A 17,992-nucleotide genomic window follows, 5' to 3' on the forward strand; every position below is an offset into this window, starting at 1 on the left:
CCATCTAACCCTCATCTGACCCCCATGGTTCATCTGTATATCTGTCCCCCATCTAACCCTCATCTGACCCCCATGGTTCATCTGGATATCTGACCCCCATCTAACCCTCATCTGACCCCCATGGTTCATCTGGAACATGACTGTACCTTGACTGTTATCTCAGGTGGGGGTATATGTTCCTGTTAAAGGTGTTGTGACCACAGCTCAGCATCTCCCGTCTCTCTGTCTCTGCAGGGAAGGAACCAGAGATCACCTCTCCTGGACCTGTGACGACCACAGACGCTCGCAGGACAGACACAGCTCCAGACAAACCTGATGCCATCTACCACACAGGCAGAACTGACCACACAGTTACAGACCCGATTCACTCAGCCAGAACTGACCACACAGTTACAGACCCAACTCACACAGCCAGAACTGACCACACAGTTACAGACAGAACTCACACAGCCAGAACTGACCACACAGTTACAGACCCAACTCACACAGCCAGAACTGACCACACAGTTACAGACAGAACTCACACAGCCAGAACTGACCACACAGTTACAGACAGAACTCACACAGCCAGAACTGACCACACAGTTACAGACAGAACTCATACAGCCAGAACTGACCACACAGTTACAGACCCAACTCACACAGCCAGAACTGACCACACAGTTACAGACAGAACTCACACAGCCAGAACTGACCACACAGTTACAGACAGAACTCACACAGCCAGAACTGACCACACAGTTACAGACAGAACTCACACAGCCAGAACTGACCACACAGTTACAGACAGAACTCACACAGTTACAGAGAAACCTCACCCCACAGACAGACCACACCAGACTACTGCAGAGCAAGACAGAAGTCAGCATGCAGGTGGACTACATGAGACAGCTTATACAGGCACAGACAGACATCACACAGCTACTGATAGAACACACACCACCAAACACAAACATCACACCACTGACTATACGACAATAGACAAAGACAGAACTACAGGCAGAAAAACAGACTTCACTGTTGGTACCACTCTGTTCCCTGAGTATGACGTGGATGACTTTGGCCCAGACCTAACCAAGGTAGAGTCAGTTCCAAGCAGGGGTGATACCCTGTTCCCTATGCAGCTGCCCCCTCTCCCCACCACCCGCTCCCAGCCCATCCACCCCCACCTCGACATCAACCAGGGGGGAGACCAGGTGGGACAGGGAGAGACTCAGATAGGCTCAGGCAGAGGGGAGAGCAGTGGTAGTGGGGAGGGGAGCAGTAGTGATGGGGGAAGTGAGGGGGAGGACAGGGTAGTAGTGATTCCTACACAGGGCTTCATGGCCGGGACAGGGATGGGATCAGACCCTTCACGCCCAGGACAACCAGGTTACCCAGGACGTCCAGGGTCAGTCACCCCAGAGCAGGGCCAACCAGGCTGGGACAGAGTGACAGGACAGAAGCCTGCTGTGGTCTACAAGGAGGAGGAGGGCCAGAGCTCTAGAAAAACAACCCATAGCATAGCAGGAGCCATGGAATCATACAGCGTGGACCAATCGGTGGCGATCCCTCATGAGGCATCTCCCACCAAACCACCCTTCCACCTCATCATTGTCAACGTGCATGACAAGAACCAAACAGGTGAGAGTTTACTGTTGACTCTAGTGACATGGTGTGGAGATAAACACAATAATGTACTTCACAACCAGCCTAACTCTTATCTCAGGACTGCTAAGTAGACGCACTGTAACACTTGTGTTTAGAGGTATTTTCCTCACGATTGTATCACCAAACTATGCAGTGTCTCAGCCCTCTTGTTGTGAAGTGACTTTAATGTTGTGTACTCTAATATTCTGAGTCTCTGTGGGTTACTGTGTGCTGAAGGACTCTGTACTCACTGTACCCACAGTGGCCTGCTTATATTGATGCTCTGTAGGCAGACCGAATAGAGAGAGAGAGAGATCACATGGAAAGAGAGTATACAGGACACATTGTTAAAGAGTGTGTGTACCATGGACAGGAAGGAGACAGTGACCACTCTTAAACCAGACTACTGCTGGACAACTGTGACCTAAACTGACCTGATACATCTCCATAATATATTCATATCTCCAGATTACCACCCAAGACACATTTACGAGGGGTCTCTGAGATCTGTCATATCAGGAAGCCTTGGCTGCTGTAGGACTTCAGGGTCTGTGGGAGCATTTTTAGATTCAGGGCTGACCTCATTTAGCTGCGTGTGTGTGTGTGCGTGCTTGCAGTCATGCCTTGAGGACATGTGTGGCTTGACGAGGTTGAGCTCTGGATGCTTTCTAGGTGTTTTATGTCTTGTTTTAATAGAGAAGTTGTATCATTATCACCCCTGTCCATTTACAAGCAACACCCATTTACATGCAAACACATCACATTCTGCACAAACAGAATCTGTTGGTCTTAGCTTGGTCCTCCAGAGAGAGTGAAAAAAGAGAGAAAGACGCGCACACACACACACACACACACGCACACGCACACGCACACGCACGCACACGCACACGCACGCACGCACGCACGCACACACACACACACACACACACACACACACACACACACACACACACACACACACACACACACACACACACACACACACACACACAAGGTCAACTGGCAGAGCCTGTTTTAGCTCAATCAGCGATGTAATCATTGTCAACTAATTACTCCCTCCTTCTCCAACCTTCATCCCCCTAACTCCCCCGTCCCCGTGCCTCTCCCTTTTTCCCCTTTGATGTGCGTGAGTCGACACTGCTCCCCTACCCCCATCCAAGGTATAACATTTGTGAATGGCTATTGTTTATTATTAAAGGGGTATATTGTATATTGTAGTAAAAATTAGGTAACATTTCACCCAGTAACTCAATAAGAGCTCAGTTGTTAAGTGGGTTATAGTCCCATTGTTTCTACATTAGAGGAAATTGAGAAATTGAAATATATAGTATTATGGTTCACACATCCTGTTTCACATATAGTAGATATTTTTGATTCAGGGTCACAATTGGACACCTCTTTAGGTTGGGAGTGGGTTTTATTAAGATGGGTAAGTCTGACGCACACACACATTTAAGTCATTTATTAGACGCTGTTATCCAGAGGGACTTACAGGAGCTCAAGGGCATGTCGACAGATCTTTCACCCAGTTGGCTCAGGGATTTGAACCAGTGACCCTTAGTTTACTGGCCCAACTCTCTTAACCGCTAGGCCGGATATATATATATATACACACACACACACACACACACACACATACACACACACACATATACACACACACACATATACACACACACACACACACACACACACACACACACACACACACACACACACACACACACACACACACACACACACACACACACACACACACACACACACACACACACACACAGATTAAAATGATTTATTTATACCATCTTGTCACGGTTTTTATTTGTCCCCAGAGATATAACTAACCTCAGGTTTAGTGCTGCCTGTCCATATGTGCTTCCCCCTTGCACCCGTTCCCACGATATATGTTCCATGTGTACCATAAAGACCTAATGAAGACACACAAACCTGCCTTGTTCCAGTAATACGTCTGGCTCGGATCGACCCAGTCATAGCCAACACACAGCAGACACTATTCACTCTTTGTGGATGGTATTGCAATGCTGAAACAATTATAATTTATCAGAAATGTGGAAGAGGGATTCCCCATGGTGTTTCTGGTAGACCTTAATCTGCAGGTCCTGATGCACACACACACACACACACACACACACACACACACACACACACACACACACACACACACACACACACACACACACACACACACTTATTTGGATGTAGATTTCAAGAGGTATCCAAACCTCTCAAAGGTCCCTGTATACATGGACACTGAAAGATAAAGAAGCCTCCTTCTCCAAACAGCTAGGCTGCCTCTAACAGCTGAAACAGAGCAGTACCTAGCCAACTGTTTTGCTTTGGTCTGGAGGCCACATACTGCAAGCCTATGAATGTGGCTGAGACTGACAAATATAAGTATCACAGTGTATCAGAGGCTGTCCAAGCGTGCTACGAAGGGCTGGTATTTTATGTAGCAGTCAAATGAGCAGCTTCTGGAATCAGCCCCCCCCCCAACCACCATGCAAGAAAGCACATCATCATCAACATCGTGGGATATGTCCACAAGGGAGCATTTTTCTTGTTTTACTATCCTTGTGGGTCCCCACTAGGATAGAACCAACCCACACACACACTCTCTGACTTCTCCCTGTGTTGCCCTGTGCTTCCAGTCGACCACATCCTGCAGATCCTTGGCCAGCCTCTAGGGGGTAATGGAGATTTCCAGTCCCCTCTCATCCCAGCCTTCCCATTCATCCAGACTGAGGCCATCCAGGGCAGCGAGGACAGTATCCATCCCATCACTCTCCCCCCAACACTCAGCTTCATCAACGGGAAACACCAGGTCAGATTTACTGTGGTTGTCTGGATTTGTGAGATATATTCAGCATCTCTTTCAAGGACAATGGAAGTAGAAAATCATCGTCAGGATGGGTTGCATAAAGTGACACAACAGGAAAATGAAAATGAATTCATTCATTTAGGTGACTCTGGAGCCAGAGCTGCCGGAGAAGGAGCAGGAGGCGAGAGGAGACCAGTTTGAGACGGCCACACCAGTCCACATTGAACTGGGGGAAGAGATGGATCATGACGAGGAGGAGAAGAGCCTCACTCCCTTTGACTATGGAGCTATTCATACTGGAGAGACCAGAGAGTCCACTACTACAGACAGAGACACAGACATAGACACAGACAGAGACACAACTACAGACAGAGACACAACTACAGACAGAGACACAACTACAGACAGAGACACAACTACAGACACAGACAGAGACACAGACAGACACACAACTGCAGACAGCGATACAGACAGAGACACAGACAGAGTCACAGATAGACACACAACTTCAGTCACAGACCGATATACAGACAGAGAGAGGACACAGACAGGAGGAAAGACAGAAAGCTCTAAAGAAACAACCCCTTCTTCCCTACACACATCCCCAGTCTCTTCCCTAGTCTCTCCCCCAGTCTCTACCCCAGTCTCTTCCCCAGGCTCTTCCCCAGTCTCTTCTCCAGTCTCTTCCCCAGGCTCTTCCCCAGTCTCTACCCCAGTCTCTTCCCCAGTCTCTACCCCAGTCTCTACCCCAGTCTCTTCCTCAGGCTCTTCCCCAGTCTCTACCCCAGTCTCTTCTCCAGTCTCTTCCCCAGGCTCTTCCCCAGTCTCTACCCCAGTCTCTTCCCCAGTCTCTTCTCCAGTCTCTTCCCCAGGCTCTTCCCCAGTCTCTACCCCAGTCTCTTCCCCAGTCTCTTCCCCAGTCTCTTCCCCAGTCTCTACCCCAGTCTCTACCCCAGTCTCTACCCCAGTCTCTTCCTCAGGCTCTTCCCCAGTCTCTACCCCAGTCTCTTCCCCAGTCTCTTCCCCAGTCTCTTCCCCAGTCTCTTCCGCAGTCTCTTTCCCAGTCTCTTCTCCAGGCTCTTTCCCAGTCTCTTTCCCAGTCTCTTTCTCAGTCTCTTTCCCAGTCTCTTCCCCAGTCTCAGCCTCATACCCTGGTTCCCCCGATACTTCCCCAGATGGCATCTTCCCCTATGAGGACATGGAGTGGTCAAGCGGCCATACCCAGGAGGGCTCAGCAGATGATACCCGGCCCACCCCAGCCTCAGATAGCCAACCAGGTGTGGTCACGGACGAGACAGAGATTGGAGGGGCGGAGAGCGTCGCACACACTCCATCTCACACACACCACACTTACACCAAAGACACACAAACTCCCTCACAGACCGAGGTAGAAGACTTTGAGGGGTGTACGTCGGCAGAAGAGGAAGGCTCGGCCCAGGAGGTGTACCCACATGAAGACCCCAGATTCACCAGCCCTGGCAGCCCTGGAGCCATTGAGGCTCCCCTGGTGGGGCCTGGGGTGGAGGGACAGGTGACTGTTACACCCGAACCGGGAGCCAGACCAGGAGCCAGACCAGCCCAGGCAGGAGAGACTGTAGGAGACCGCACTGCAAATCACATAGACTCTTCTACACAGCACACAGACTACCCCCTCCAGCCTACCACACAGGATAAAGATCTCTCCACACACACTAAGGATCAGACCAGATACCCCACGACACAAACCACCCAGCATCCAACACATGATAGAGATCACTCCACACACACTAAGGATCATACCAGATACCCCACTACACAAACCACCCAGCATCCAACACATGATAGAGATCACTCCACACACACTAAGGATCAGACCAGATACCCCACTACACAAACCACCCAGCATCCAACACATGATAGAGATCACTCCACACACACTAAGGATCAGACCAGATACCCCACTACACAAACCACCCAGCACGATAGAGATCACCTCACACACACTAAAGAGCAAACCAAACAACCCTCTCACCCTAGATTCCCCACCACCCACCACCAGGGGCAAACCAGCCTCTCTACCACAGATCAGAAGACCACACTGCACCTGAACCTGACACACACACCCCCTGCACACCCCTCCACTCCACCTCCCACCCGCCCCTCCAATCCACCTTCTGCACATCCCTCCACTCCACCTCTCACCCGCCTTTCCACTCCACCTTCTGCACATCCCTCCACTCCACCTCTCACCCACTCCTCCACTCTACCTCTCACCCACTCCTCCACTCCACCTTCTGCATATCCCTCCACTCCACCTCTCACCCACTCCTCCACTCTACCTCCCACCCGCCCCTCCAATCCACCTTCTGCACATCCCTCCACTCCACCTCTCACCCGCCTTTCCACTCCACCTTCTGCACATCCCTCCACTCCACCTCTCACCCACTCCTCCACTCCACCTTCTGCACATCCCTCCACTCCAGCTCCCACCCACTCCTCCACTCCACCTCCTGCCCACCCCTCCACTCCACCTCCTGCCCGCCCCTCCCGCCCCATCCCTGACTGGGCCCTGACCACCCAGACCCTCCTGCCTGATGGGGAGGAGTTTGTGGATTATGACCATGTGAATGGTTCTCTGCTGGAGGCCAGTCCCCCTGTTCCTGAGCAACCCCAGTCCACCTATCAGCCTGAAACAGGAACTGACTACTACATCGAGGCCCAGTCCGTCGATGTCAGACGTAGGTGTAAATCTCAGAGCCTATTCAATGTTTAACGATGGGTGTATGACGTCATCATGGCCATTAGTTGTTGTTGAACGTTGATGATAATAATAATGTTATTGATAATGATAATAATGTTATTGATGATGATAATAATATTATTAATAATGATCGTAATGTTATTGATGATGATAATAATGTTATTAATGATGATAATAATGTTATTGATGATGATAATAATGTTATTAATGATGATAATAATGTTATTAATGATGATAATAATGTTATTGATAATGATAATAATGTTATTGATGATGATAATAATATTATTAATAATGATCGTAATGTTATTGATGATGATAATAATGTTATTAATGATGATAATAATGTTATTGATGATGATGAAAATAATGTTATTGATGATGATAATAATGTTATTAATAATGATCGTAATGTTATTGATGATGATAATGTTATTAATGATGATAATAATGTTATTAATAATGATCGTAATGTTATTGATGATGATAATAATGTTATTAATGATGATAATAATGTTATTGATGATGATAATAATGGATGTTGAAAATAATGTTATTGATGATGATAATAATAATGTTATTGATGATGATAATAATGTTATTAATGATGATAATAATGTTATTAATGATGATAATAATGTTATTGATGATGATAATAATGTTATTGATGATGATGATAATGTTATTGATGAGGATGATGATAATAATGTTTTTGATGACAATGATGCTGATGATGATGACAATGATAGCGATGACGATGTTAACTTTGCGATGATGCTAATGATAACTGCTGTGATGATGAGGATATGTGTGTGTCTTTTCTCAGCTCGGCAGCAGTGCACGGTAAATGTGTGTCTGAACAAAGCATCTTGCTACCAGAGAGGCAACGCCAGCATCTGTGTATGTGCACCTGGATACACCGGACAGCGTTGCCAAACAGGTACACACATCTCCATAATATATTCATGTCTCCAGATTACCACCCAAGACACATTTATGAGGGGTCTCTGAGATATGTCATGTCAGGAAGCCTTGGCTGCTGTAGGACTTCAGGGCTGACCTCATTTAGCTGCGTGTGTGTGTGCGTGCTTGCAGTCATGCCTTGAGGACATGTGTGGCTTGACGAGGTTGAGCTCTGGATGCTTTCTAGGTGTTTTATGTCTTGTTTTAATAGAGAAGTTGTATCATTATCACCCCTGTCCATTTACAAGCAACACCCATTTACATGCAAACACATCACATTCTGCACAAACAGAATCTGTTGGTCTTAGCTTGGTCCTCCAGAGAGAGTGAAAAAGAGAGAAAGACATGCACGCGCATGCACACACATGCACACACACACACACACACACACAGTTATATTATATTCTATGTCATTTGTGTAGATGTTGATGAGTGCCAATCCAACCCGTGTGCTAATGGAGCCACCTGTATGGACGGAGTCAACTCCTTCAGCTGTGTGTGTCTGCCCAGCTACGCAGGACAGCTCTGTGAACAAGGTAACACACACACCAGTGCAGCTGTTTTAAAACCCTAATCAAAGCTTTTACAAGAAAGAGGCAGCCTTTCAAGACAACTCACAGTTCTGCCCAAAAGTGTTAAATGGTTCTAGTGGAACTGCCAGCTCTTGATCGTATTTAGTCAGTAAACAGACTCCATTCTCTGGATCAGGCTGAGAACACCATTGTCCAAGGTTGACTATGGCTTTGTATAGGGTGCATCACACACACAGACACATACGCATTCACACACACACACACACACACACACACACACACACACACACACACACACACACACACACACACACACACACACACACACACACACACACACACACACACACACACACACACACACACACACACACACACACACACACACACACACACACACACAGACACACACACACACACACACACACACACACACAGTGAGTCATGTCTATGCTCCCTGGATATCCCCTAACGCTGGGCGTTGGCTGCACACTAGATTAGTTCCAGCTCCATCCCCAGTACTGCTACTTTTACTCAGCAACTATACAGTACATACATGCATGTTCACATGCATACACCCAATAACATGTGCATTCACCCTCGTACTGTATCTGTAACAGTACATACACAAATATCATGCTAAACAAACACACTGACAGCCACACCTGGAGAGCCACAGCTGTGTTCTGATGCTATTGGGCCAGAGGAGAGAGGGCAAGGACAGAATCAGTCCATTATTTTATTAGAAAGATGTTGCAGCTGTGGTGGACTGGATCAATGCAGGCTGTACTAACCACTGGCAGGGACCAAACCAACTCTTTATCCAATACAGCACTGATCGTTGACAAGTTTGTGTATGTTTGTGTTTGTGTGTGTGAGCATGTGTGTATGTAAGCGCGTGTGTGTGTGAGCATCTGTGTGTGTGTGTGTAGCCAGTGACGGGGGTATGATAAGTTAATAAAGGTGATCTGAAGTTCGCTGATGAGAGATGCACCTTGAGGCCTTGATTAAAAGTCATTTCATTGTCAATTGCACTCAAGGTCCAACTGAAACTTTCTCCTTTAACCCTCTGAATCTGAGAGGGCATTACCTGCTTTACTCATGGGCAGAAATACAGATTGTTGGCTTGTTGGCTCAGGGATTCAAATGATTCAAATGGTCAACCTTTCGGTTACTGGCCCAGTGCTCTAACCTCAAGGCCACGTGCCGGCCCATAACCCACCACCTGACACACATCACAGACATGCTCAGTCTACCAGTCTAGCTTTAACCCTTTATAATGTTTGCATGTTTCTCTAGACATTATAAGTGATGACGTAACAAACACCTGCCTGTTCAGCCTGTATGATATGAATAACACTGGTCATTCCCTAGCAACGAACTTAGCAACAAGACTCACGGGAAACAAGCTAAACAGACCCGAGAAGGGATTTTTGCAGATTGGCATTTGTCGTATCAAGTGTCTCATCATTAAATTATGTTAACGCATGATGTGTTGCTTTTCATAACATATTGAACCCATTCAACATTCTACAGTAGAACACTCAGAATAAACTTGTAGAAGAATGCAACTACTCTAAACAACTATTCAGAATTCTAATTCTATGACAACAGCTCATCCAAGCCAGCAGCATGCCGGATCATGGTTTTCTGACATAGCATTGTGGACCCACTAACATACACAAATCTTGCAAAGTCCCAAAACTACAAAGAGGGTTCAGTATGGAGTGACAGTCCCTTAATGCAGTAGCATGCTCTTCCATTCTCGACTTACACAGGTGGATCAATGTGGATGAATGCATGAGAGCGAGCAAGCTTGTGTGTGTGTGTGTGTGTGTGTGTGTGTGTGTTTGGCCTAGAGAACAGGGAAACTTGTGAGGGTTTCCAAAGCGGATAATGAGCTCCAACTGGGAGTCTGTGAGCTCATTCAGTCAGGGACCTTTCTAAACCAGCTGGAGTTCTTTCTCTTTTACAATCCACGCTTCATTTTAGTTTCTCTCTTTAACTCTCTCACTCTGTTTCGATCTCTTTCACTCTCTGTTTCTCTCTCTTCTCCCCTAATTTTATGCAATTTGTTTCATGTGGATATTGTTAGCCATTGATTCATCTGTTAATCATTGATTCCTCTCTCTCCCCCAGACACGGAGGTGTGTGAGTATGGCTGGCAGAAGTTCCAGAGCCATTGTTATAAGTACATCACCCACCGTCGGACCTGGGACGCTGCCGAGAGGGAGTGTCGTGTCCAAGGAGCCCACCTAGCCAGTGTCCTGTCACAGGAGGAGCAGCTGTATGTCAACCGTAAGTCCCGCCTCCCTTAGGTTGTCATTAGTCACAGGTAACAGGTCCAGGTTAGGGTGAGGGGTCAGAGGGTATGGAGCATAGAGATATTGTGTGTCATATGTAGCACTCAGGACTCCATAATGAAACTGTTTTGATGAGTCTGCACAACAAACTGTACAAGACTGATGTTTGTGCAACATGCAGCTCTGGCTGTGGTAACAGCATGACAAAAGTTTTCCTGACTAGTTTATTGGGGACAGTTCACAGTAGGGGGTACTCACGTCATACCCTAGGGCTGCTTACCTACTGTAAAGTAAGTACCCCCTCTGATTTGGTCTGTATCATTCATACACACACCTCAAACTACCCACTGGGCACAAACGTCAGCTCAACGTCTAGTTTTGATTCACATTTGGTTGAGTTGTCAGCTAACGTGAATTCAGCGTAAAATCAACACATTTCACCATGTCATTGGATTTAAAAGTTGGGTGACAAAAATATCCAATCAGTTTTCCACATTGATTCAATGTCATCACATAAAATCTTTGGTTGAAATGATGTGTAAACAACATTGATTCACCTAGAAAGGGGGAAAGAGGGAGAGATCTGCAGTGTTTTGGGGCTTAGAAAGCAGCCTTTGGGAACAGGAAGCTGGTGATCTACACATCTTAAAATGTATTTGTGATTTGCTGTTGTAGAGTTAGACAGATGCAGTCATAACTGTTGTTTCTCACCCCCAGGTCTGGGCCATGACTACCAGTGGATCGGTCTGAACGACAAGATGTTTGAGAGAGACTTCCGCTGGACAGATGGCAGCATCATGGTAGAACAGGAGAAAATTCCCTGATAAGATTCACTACATGGTCAAAAGTATGTGGACACCCCTTCAGATGAGTGGATTCAGCTATATCAGCCACACCCGTTGCTGACAAGTGAATAACATCCAGCACAGAGCCATGCAATCTCCATAGACAAACATTGGCAGTAGAATAGCCCGTACTGAAGAGCTCAGTAACTGTCAGTGTGGCACCGTCAAAGGATGCCACCTTTCCAACAAGTCAGTTCGTCAAATCTCTGCCCTGCTAGAGCTGCTCCGGACAACTGTAAGTGCTGTTATTGTGAAGTGGAAACGTCGCAAAGTGATTGGCCACACAAGCTCACAGAATGGGACCGCCGAGAGTTGAAACGTGTAGCGTGTAAAAATCGTCTGTCCTTGGTTGCAACACTCACTACTGAGTTCCAAACTGCCTTTGGAAGCAACGTCAGCACAATAACTATTCGTTGGGAGCTTCATGAAAGGGGTTGCCATGGCCCGAGCAGCTACACACAAGCCTAAGATCACCCTGCGCAATGCCAAGCGTTGGCTGGAGTGGTATAATGGTCGCCGCCGCCATTGGACTCTGGAGCAGTGGAATCACGCTTCACCATCTGGCAGTCCGACGGATGAATCTGGGTTTGGCGGATGCCAGGAGAAAGAGTGTCAACTGTAAAGTTTGGTGGAGGAGGAATAATGGTCTGGGGCTGTTTATCATGGTTCGGGCTAGGTGCTTCCAACTTTGTCGCAACAGTTTGCGGAAGAACTTGACTGGCCTGCACAGAGCTCTGACCTCAACACTATCGAACACCTTTGGGATGAATTGGAACGCCGACTGCCTAATCGCCCAACATCAGTGCCCGACCTCATTAATACTCTTGTGGCTGAATGGAAGGAAGTACCCACAGCAATAATCCAACATCTAGTGGAAAGCCTTCCCAGAAGAGTGGAGGCTGTTATAGCAGCAAAGGGGGGACCAACTCTACATTAATGCCCATGATTTTGGAATGAGACGTTCGACGAGCAGGCTTCCACATACTTTTGGCCATGTAGTGTATGATATGATGTGATATGGGTGTTACAGATGGTTTTAAGACACACACACACACACACACACATACTACGCAGAGAATGTCTAGCTGTTTTCTCTGTATGAAGTGTGAGCTGAGATATGGAGTAAGGACAGTGTGTGTGTGTTTGTGTGTGTGTGTGTGTTGCTGCGCACACACAGCCACAAGAGAGAGACACAGATGATACTGTTGAAACAATGTTGTTTTTTAACGGCGTTATCGCTCAGTGCTGCAAGACACAACCTTGTTCAGTTCTAAGTGTACATGTGTGTGTTTGAGTTAACATGCATTGATGCATAGCTGTAGCCGTTTGGACCAGGGACACTGCAACAAAAAGATCCTAAAGAAGAGAAGGGGAAGGGGGAGGCGGGGAAAATTGGGGAGAATTCCCCCTGTCCCCATGCCAGAGGGTGTTGCTGGTGGTCGGGGGTTAGCTAAACATCTGGTTCAGTTTCACAGTAGAAATTATAGGTCTGGCTCAATGAAATGGAGCAATAGCGCCCCCGTATGACCTCTTTGTGTATTACAGCCACATGCTAACCACCTCAGCACTATTCTGTCACAGTAGGAGTCTCCGCTGGGTTCTCTCTAGAGGCTCGTAGAGGCTGTTCGTAAGTAAAGCATAGCTCTATTCTGCCACAGTAGGAGTCTCCGCTGGGTTCTCTCTTCTAGAGGCTCGTAGAGACTGTTCGTAAGTAAAGCATAGCTCTATTCTGTCACAGTAGGAGTCTCCGCTGGGTTCTCTCCTCTAGAGGCTCGTAGAGGCTGTTCGTAACTAAAGCATAGCTCTATTCTGTCACAGTAGGAGTCTCCGCTGGGTTCTCTCCTCTAGAGGCTCGTAGAGGCTGTTCGTAAGTAAAGCATAGCTCTATTCTGTCACAGTAGGAGTCTCCACTGGGTTCTCTCCTCTAGAGGCTCATAGAGGCTGTTCGTAAGTAAAGCATAGCTCTATTCTGTCACAGTAGGAGTCTCCGCTGGGTTCTCTCCTCTAGAGGCTCGTAGAGGCTGTTCGTAACTAAAGCATAGCTCTATTCTGCCACAGTAGGAGTCTCCGCTGGGTTCTCTCTTCTAGAGGCTCGTAGAGACTGTTCGTAAGTAAAGCATAGCTCTATTCTGTCACAGTAGGAGTCTCCACTGGGTTCTCAGTTTCACAGTAGAGATTATAGGTCTGGCTCAATGAAATGGAGCAATAGCGCCCCCGTATGACCTCTTTGTGTATTACAGCCACATGCTAACCACCTCAGCACTATTCTGTCACAGTAGGAGTCTCCGCTGGGTTCTCTCTAGAGGCTCGTAGAGGCTGTTCGTAAGTAAAGCATAGCTCTATTCTGCCACAGTAGGAGTCTCCGCTGGGTTCTCTCCTCTAGAGGCTCGTAGAGGCTGTTCGTAACTAAAGCATAGCTCTATTCTGTCACAGTAGGAGTCTCCGCTGGGTTCTCTCCTCTAGAGGCTCATAGAGGCTGTCCCTAACTAAAGCATAGCTCTATTCTGTCACAGTAGGAGTCTCCGCTGGGTTCTCTCCTCTAGAGGCTCATAGAGGCTGTTCCTAACTAAAGCATAGCTCTATTCTGTCACAGTAGGAGTCTTCGCTGGGTTCTCTCCTCTAGAGGCTCGTAGAGGCTGTTCGTAACTAAAGCATAGCTCTATTCTGCCACAGTAGGAGTCTCCGCTGGGTTCTCTCCTCTAGAGGCTGTTCGTAAGTAAAGATTCTGACAGCTTACAGAAAAAGCAGGGTTAACAAAGGAAACTTGTGTATAAACCGATAGGCTTGTTAAAAGGTCATCTGGTTCCTATAATGGCTAGTGATGAATGAGATTGGTAAAGAAGTTACAATGAGATTCCTCCCCTGTGTTATACAGTGACTACCTTACAGGTCATGTATACTGTGAATGATGATATTATACAGTAAGGGCTGTGTGAGCTATCAGGGTAACTGTGGAGCTGATAAGCTGCTATTGAGTATGACTGTAGTAAAAAGGGGTACACTTTGGTGATGATGAGAGCGTGTGATTGTTTGTTTGCAGCAATATGAGCACTGGCGTCCCAACCAGCCAGACAGTTTCTTCCAATCTGGAGAGGACTGTGTGGTGATGATCTGGCATGAGGGAGGACAGTGGAACGATGTACCCTGCAACTACCACCTCACCTTCACCTGCAAGAAGGGCACAGGTAACACAAACACTATTGGGTCAATTCCAGTTCAATTCCAGTTCAATTCCAGTCAATTCAGAAAGTAAACCAAATTTCAATTTTTCTCATTGAAAAACATTGAAGAGATTTGGAATGGGTCCTCAGATCCTCAAAAGGTTTTACAGCTGCTCCATCGAGAGCATCCTGACTGGTTGCATCACTGCCTGGTATGGCAACTGCTCGGCCTCCGACCACAAGGCACTACAGAGGGTAGTGCGTACGGCCCAGTACATCCCCGGGGCCAAGCTTCCTGCCATCCAGGACCTCTATACCAGGCGGTGTCAGAGAAAGGCCCTAACAATTGTCAAAGACTCCAGGCACCCCAGTCATAGACTGTTCTCTCTACTACCGCACGGCAAGCGGTACCGGAGTGCCAAGTCTAGGTCCAAGAGGCTTCTAAACAGCTTCTACCACCAAGCCAAAAGACTCCTGAACAGCTAATCAAATGGCTACCTAGACATACACTCTCACACACACACACACACACACACACACACACACACACACACACACACACACACACACACACACACACACACACACACACACACACACACACACACACACACACACACCTTACCCCTGTCCTCTCTCCTCCCTACAGTCTCTTGCAGCCAGCCCCCATTGGTAAAGGATGCCTGTGTGTTCGGTTCTATGAAGCCTCGTTATGAGATCAACACTCTGGTTCGTTACCACTGTAAAAACGGTTTCATACAGAGACATGTCCCTACCATCCGCTGCCGTGACAATGGCCAATGGGACAGCCCCAAGATCACCTGTATGAGCCGTGAGTATCTTCCATTTCCGCTGTCTCAATGACTACCAGAACTGACTACAGCCACCAACTAATCAGGGCCTTGATGCAACGACATTAACAATCTCTCCTTTTGTTTTTTCAGCCGCTACCTACCAGAAGGCTTTCGTTTCTCGGCAACGTACCGATAATCACAATCATAACCAGAATCAGTACAATCACAACCAACAATACAACAATTAAAACAACCAAGACCAACAGAAGAATTACAACTAGCAACGTCAGGGCAGCCGTAACCAGCAGCAACAGAGCCAGAGAGAGACGAGACATCAACACTAATCTGATTTCTGGTCAGTCCTTAAAAGCGCAGATAAGTTTGCAAAATTCCAGGTAACTTTCCCAAAATTCCAAAGTTTTCCAGAAATCATGGTTGGAGGAATCTGAATTTCCTGTTATTCCCTCCTGATTCCAGGACTCTTCCAATGGGGATTTCTGGAATTTTGAGTAATGTACTAATCCCAGACAGAGTCAGATCAGATCCAAGGGGTTAGCTAGGGCCAGACGCATTGACATACTTTCAGAACTATTTATAAATATGTATAGCTAGGGCCCTGGATAGGGCCATGGGGTATTTCACAAGGCATAATCACAATCAGCAAGCTAACTCTGATAAACTCTCATTAAACACAGGTTTAATAAACATTGTAACACAGAGTATTGAGTCCATTTCAAATTCAACTAGGACAAATGAAGTTTCAGAATATTTTTGAAGTTAGTTGGCTAACTTGATCTTGATCTTGCTTAGTGAAATCCACCCCAGATCACGTCTGATTCTTCCGACAACAACACACACTGCCTTAATGGTTAACACAGCAACAGTGTCCGTCTCTAGAACAGGAGAGCTTTTCTGTTCCTGCTCTAGAGGGACACATCTCAATCCAATGCTTTCTGAAAATGTCCACTTTATGCTGTTTCTTTTTCCTGAGAAATAATCCACTGAAAAGACATATAAAATATATATTTGGCTCACTACTAGAATGTCTGCCTGTGCCCTGGTGACAAGTTTGCAATTATTCCAGTGAAAGAGACCCTAGTTTATTATTTGGAATAATGAGCATTCACATAATCACATCAGCAAGTTATGAAGGTTTATATGAATCATTCCATATTTTCTGCTCACAGAATGGAAGATAGAAGTTGATTGTTCTCATATACAACCCCCTTCAGAACAGCTTCAGCTTGTTGTGGCATGGACTCTACAAGGTGTTGAAAGTGTTCCACATGGATGCTGGCCCATGTTGACTCCAATGCTTCCCACAGTTGTGTCAAGTTGGCTGGATGTCCTTTGGGTGGAGGACAATTACTGATAAATACAGAAAACTGTTGAGTGTTAAAACCCCAGCAGCGTTTCAGTTCTTGACACAAACCAGTGTGCCTGGCACCTACTACCATACCCTGTTCAAAGGCACTTAAATCTTTTGTCTTGCCCATTCATCCACTGAATGGCACACATACACAATCCATGCCTCAAGGCTTACAAATCTGTCTTTAACCTGTCTCCTCCCCTTCATCTACACTGATTGAAGGGGATTTAACAGGTGACATCAGTAAGGGACCATAGCTTTCACCTGGATTTACCTGGTCAGTCTATGTCACGGAAAGAGCAGGTGTTCTTAGTGTTTTGTATACTCAGTGTAGACTTGATTCAATATTGTGCATACAGGCAGTATGTCATGTCAATTCATTTTATGTAAAACAAAAAATAAATAAAAAATGAGCCACATGTTTTTCACCATCTTTGGTCAATTAAAAAGTCACTATGAAGTGCAATCTTTGTTCATGACAAGTGACTGTTAGCATATAAGGGATATCTGTGACAGTCACCTCCTGCAGTGGCTCTCCAGCGTATTAAAAACATCAGTAATACCTTCATCGTAAAGATAATGTTTCAAAAATGTTTTTTTTTTATACAAACAAAGTATACAATGATAAAGAGGAAAATATAGAGTATAATGAATGTCAGGTATGTGGGTGAACGTGTGCTGTGGCTAGAGACCTGACTCATAAGATAGAGGATAAAAGTTATATATTAAGACATATCCATTTCATTTATTGTTTATGTTACACCAATGAATGAACTGTGATACTGGTAAAGGTCATGAGAACTGAAGTGATTTTTA

The 17,992-nt window shown here is 46.3% G+C and overlaps 1 protein-coding gene across 1 annotated transcript in view; it reads left to right on the forward strand.

The window, feature by feature from the left end:
* Positions 1-17,305, forward strand: part of LOC112219928 (mucin-12) — a 30,034-nt gene extending 12,729 nt beyond the window's left edge. Inside the window, exons 7-19 of the mRNA XM_042302034.1 lie at positions 235-1,623; positions 4,299-4,471; positions 4,611-5,195; positions 5,281-5,291; positions 5,341-5,423; positions 5,473-7,185; positions 8,035-8,148; positions 8,594-8,707; positions 10,844-11,002; positions 11,725-11,807; positions 14,893-15,037; positions 15,663-15,845; positions 15,958-17,305. Of these exons, the coding sequence (XP_042157968.1) occupies positions 235-1,623; positions 4,299-4,471; positions 4,611-5,195; positions 5,281-5,291; positions 5,341-5,423; positions 5,473-7,185; positions 8,035-8,148; positions 8,594-8,707; positions 10,844-11,002; positions 11,725-11,807; positions 14,893-15,037; positions 15,663-15,845; positions 15,958-16,055 (4,850 nt within the window). The 3' untranslated portion in view covers positions 16,056-17,305. The remainder of the gene's footprint in view (positions 1-234; positions 1,624-4,298; positions 4,472-4,610; positions 5,196-5,280; positions 5,292-5,340; positions 5,424-5,472; positions 7,186-8,034; positions 8,149-8,593; positions 8,708-10,843; positions 11,003-11,724; positions 11,808-14,892; positions 15,038-15,662; positions 15,846-15,957) is intronic.
* The last annotated feature ends 687 nt before the right edge of the window (positions 17,306-17,992 follow it).

This window comes from Oncorhynchus tshawytscha, linkage group LG20, assembly GCF_018296145.1.
Source record: "Oncorhynchus tshawytscha isolate Ot180627B linkage group LG20, Otsh_v2.0, whole genome shotgun sequence".
Taxonomy (NCBI): Eukaryota; Metazoa; Chordata; class Actinopteri; order Salmoniformes; family Salmonidae; genus Oncorhynchus; species Oncorhynchus tshawytscha.